General features: G+C 53.0%; 1 protein-coding gene across 4 annotated transcripts in view; it reads right to left on the reverse strand.

Annotated features, from left to right (window-relative positions):
• Positions 1-4024, reverse strand: part of TRAPPC9 (trafficking protein particle complex 9) — a 390359-nt gene that overhangs the window by 290435 nt on the left and 95900 nt on the right. For all 4 annotated transcript variants that reach the window (XM_010834790.1, XM_010834791.1, XM_010834789.1 and 1 more), the window contains 2 exons: positions 3624-3756; positions 1524-1687 (listed from right to left, as the gene is read on the reverse strand). In XM_010834790.1, the coding sequence (XP_010833092.1) occupies positions 1524-1687; positions 3624-3756 (297 nt within the window). The remainder of the gene's footprint in view (positions 1-1523; positions 1688-3623; positions 3757-4024) is intronic.

Below are 4024 nucleotides of genomic sequence, written 5' to 3' on the forward strand. Positions count from 1 at the left end.
GAGGGGAATGGCAGCCATGGGCAGGAGCAGGCACTCACACCGCAGGGTTCCAGCTCAGAACTCAAACTCAGGATCAGAGACGGCCTGCGGGCCAGGAGAGAGGGGCAGACAGACAGACCCAGAGACAGAGAAGGCAGAACAGAGAAGGCAGAGAAGGCCGGCACAAGAGTGGACTCTCAGAGGAGGACCACAGCAGAGGCGTTCAGCGTCGCTGGTCATCGGGGAAATGCAGATTTCTCCCCCTCCCCCGCCCGCACCGTGGATAAAATGACGACGATGGCCTGGAGCAGAGGGCCCGTGGGGCAGCTGCTACTCCCCCAGGGTGACGGCGCCACTGGCCTCTGGAACAGCAGTTCTGAAGCCCCCCGCCCGGCATCAGACCCTGGAGACGCTCTCGGAGAGGACAGGCTCACCGCCAGAGCCGGGGCACCGCTCTCGATGGGCCAGGTGTGCCCAGGCTCCCAGGGGACACCTGCTCACCTGGCTCCTAAGTCAAAAGCAGCTGAACACGGAGTCCCACCAGCTTGCTCTCCCTGTGCTGTGCTCGTCTTTGGTCTCCGCGGACGGTGCAATTTCTCTAACTTCGTTAGATGAGCTGATCTTATTTCCACTTACTACTCTCAACGCCCAGCCCTCCTCCTACACAGCGTATCCCCCTTCGACCAGTACTGTTCACTCACCTCACTGACCACCCTGTGCGGCCTCCCTCTGCTCCTAGAACATGTCAGGACCACCTCCCCTGCTCACCCAGGAGGGAGCTGAGGCATGTGAAGGATAAACAGTGAGCAAATGCTGAATCCAAAATGTAACACAGTCTTGTGAGCCCGAGCTACGTGTGCCTTAGAACTAGGAACGGCATCACTGGAAGAGGGGTGCACAGGCTCTGAGTGCTGAACCCACAGCAGGCACTGGGCTGGGCGGACGGGTCCCAGATAGTACTCTTCCGAGCCTGCACGTGCTCTTCTTTGCTCGCTCATTCCAGGACACGCCTGCTGAGCACCTGATCGGTGTGAAGAGCACAGGCGATACAGAGGTGTGTTCTGCACTCCGTCACCTTCCTCTGTGAGCTCTTCATGCACACTTAAGATAACAGCTTTACAGAGGTGTCAAATTAAAAGTGGGAGAGGTTTTTAGACTTTCGGGACGCTGGTTATCTATAGGGTCTCTTCTGACTCACAGACTTACAAAATGAACTTATGGTTGCTGGTGCGAGGGAGGGATAGTTAGGACTTTGGGAAGGTCGTGAACACACTGCTACATTTAAAGTGGATAGCCAACAGAGACCGACTGTATTCAGCACGGGAAACTGCTCAGCGTTCAGTGCCAGCCTGGATGGAAGGGGAGTCTGGGGAGAGCGGACACAGGTGCAGCTGTGGCTGCGCGCCTCGGGTGCTCACCTGAAACTATCACAATACTGTTAATCTGCTCACCTCGATACAAATGGTGTGCGTATTTAAAAAAAAGGCAAGGTGTCTCTTCTGCAAATACACATTTCTGCAGTCAAACCTACGACAAGCCCCTACCTTTGGTGGTGAGGATTTTTGAGGTCACTTCCAGTTTCTCCAGTGGCTCCATCCCAATGTTCTCCAGTCTCACAACAAGCTGCTGGGTTTCCCCATTGTAAAGCTGCACAGACACGTTAGTAGATATTTCATCACCAGAGGAAGGCTGTAATGAATGTGCGGACCTAAAATAAGAGTAAGAATTATGATCAATTTTAGAAAAACAGAAAAAAAATTGATGGCATTTTAGAGTCATGCACATCACCACACTTAAGCACTCCAGACACACAGACTAGGGAGCCGTGGCTTCAGCGTGGAATTGGTGCCCAGCCACCAGGAACTCCAGGGCGAGTTGCTACACACTGAGCACTGTCCACACACAGACGGCCCTGGGTCACATGATGGCTCTCACTGGCCTTACTGGCTCATGTGTGTATGAACCGTAAGACTAACTGTTGCATCATGGTGAGGGCAAAGGTGAAACAATGAATTAATTCAAATGATCCCTGAGCGTGCTGCTTGCTCAAAAAATTTTTAAATCTCAGAAATGCCCTGGGAAAATCCACAGACTGAAGGAGAAAACTCAAATGAACCCTTTGAAATGATAACGTGGGAGCTGCAGGAAAAGACAAGTGGAAAGCACAGACAGCAGCCTCCACATCCCAGTAAAATCAACGAGCGATGCTGGCAAACCCCTGACAGGAGCAGGGGCAGCTGGCGGGGCCCTGGACCACGCGGGGTACAGCCAGAGACCCCGAGGCTTGCCCAACGCACCTCTGAGGTTGCAGCACTGCAGCCCTGGTCTGAAACTCTGGCCTGAGTCCTACTGACCGTCACTCAGCCCACAGCACTCATCACCCTGGTGTCCCCTTCCCAATGCAAGAGGCAAAGCCACTTCCAGGCCAGGAGGTCACTGTGACCACAGGGAGGAGGCTCTGGAGACAGAAAGGGGACAAATGCCAGCCATCAACGGGGGAGGCGCGTGTGGCAGACGGAGTCAAAAAGCACATCCAAAGCCCGTTCTCCAAAAACAACAGCACAGAGGATCAACGTGAACTCCTTGGCATTTTATATCTTTAGAGCTGTTTGTGAGTCAAGAAATAAATTTTCTCTGTCAAGTAAGGATAATTGACTCCAGTCCTCACTGTAAGTGACGTCTTTCCACATTTCATCACAGAGTCCTCCTCAAGTGAGAACTGTAGTCCATCTGGATTTGCAGGGAAGGTATTTGGAAAAACTGAAACCCAGCTGACACAAGCAGAGAGGGTGCTGGCCCCTGGCACGGCGGGGAAAGAGCAGGGAGGAAGCCTAGGCGGGCAGCACACAGAGCAGGCGGTCGCGAAGACCGCGTCCCACACGCCGGGCTCAAGCTGGGGGTGCGGGGGAGGTGGGCGAGGCTGGCACTGAGGAGGGGCTCACTGAGTAGGCAACTGAGCCTTCCAAACATCCCAGAAAATGCCGTGACACATTTAGAAAGACAGCCCAAGGGATAAACAATAAAGCATTATCTGTATGAGCAAAAACTGAGACAGTCCCAAATCCCAACAGCAGGGAAATGAATGGGGATGTGATTCTGAGATGGCTTCATGACGTACTTTTTTAAGCAATTAAAACAGAAAACTTTTAGCTTATGTTATATATTTATGCAAAGAGAAATCTATGATACTAAATGAAATGCAGTATGATCTAAACATACATATATTGTTCAGTGAGCAAACAGTGGAAACACCAGAAAGCATTAAGTCATTCCCTCTGAGATTTCTCTTCCTTCTTTATCCTTTCCTATAATGCTAGAGAAAAAAAAAGGACTGTTTTTATTTTAGAAGATAAGACTTCTTAAATTCTCTTAAGCCTCAACTGTTTCTCATAAAAATGACGTTTCCAAAGGCTAATTTCACATTTTGTTCTGATCTTAGTAAGAAACGCCTCAACTCTGCTCCAGTTTGCTGCAAGCAGAGCGCTGCCTGTTGGTCCCCTGGATACACTAACACTCTGGCCGTGAGGTCAGAGGTCGCGAGGTCATAGGGTAACTCCGGCTCCCAGGCTCCGGCCACAGGGCACAGCACAGGACTCCCAGGGGCCCTGGGGTCAGCGAGCAGGCCCAGTGCCCGCGGGCGCTACCTGGGCAGAGACGTGCTGATCTGCAGGCGGGGCAGCGCAGGGATGACCTCCACTGTGGAGCCACTGGTCTTGATTCCCGGGAGGCTGTCCAGCAGACAGTCGCTGAAGACGCCAAACACTGTGGTGTGGTAGCCTGGGGACGAAAGGCCAAGGTTCACCCCCTGGAAGGGCTTCACAGCTCACGCCCAAGGGGGCCCCATGGGTGACAGGGGCGCAGGGTCCCCTCTGACCTGAGTTGCGATTCAGGGCCCATCAGCTGCCCGGTGGGCCCACGGCTCCCGAGCTCAAGTCCACAGCCTCGTGTCCCCGAGCGGAGGTGAGAGTTGGGCCCAAGGCAGGTTGCGTCCAACCAATGGTGCACAAACCATAAACGTCACACAAGTTCACAATCAGTGTCTTAT

The sequence above is a fragment of the Bison bison genome, unplaced genomic scaffold, assembly GCF_000754665.1.
Source record: "Bison bison bison isolate TAMUID 2011002044 unplaced genomic scaffold, Bison_UMD1.0 scf7180017864036, whole genome shotgun sequence".
In the NCBI taxonomy this organism is placed as follows: Eukaryota; Metazoa; Chordata; class Mammalia; order Artiodactyla; family Bovidae; genus Bison; species Bison bison.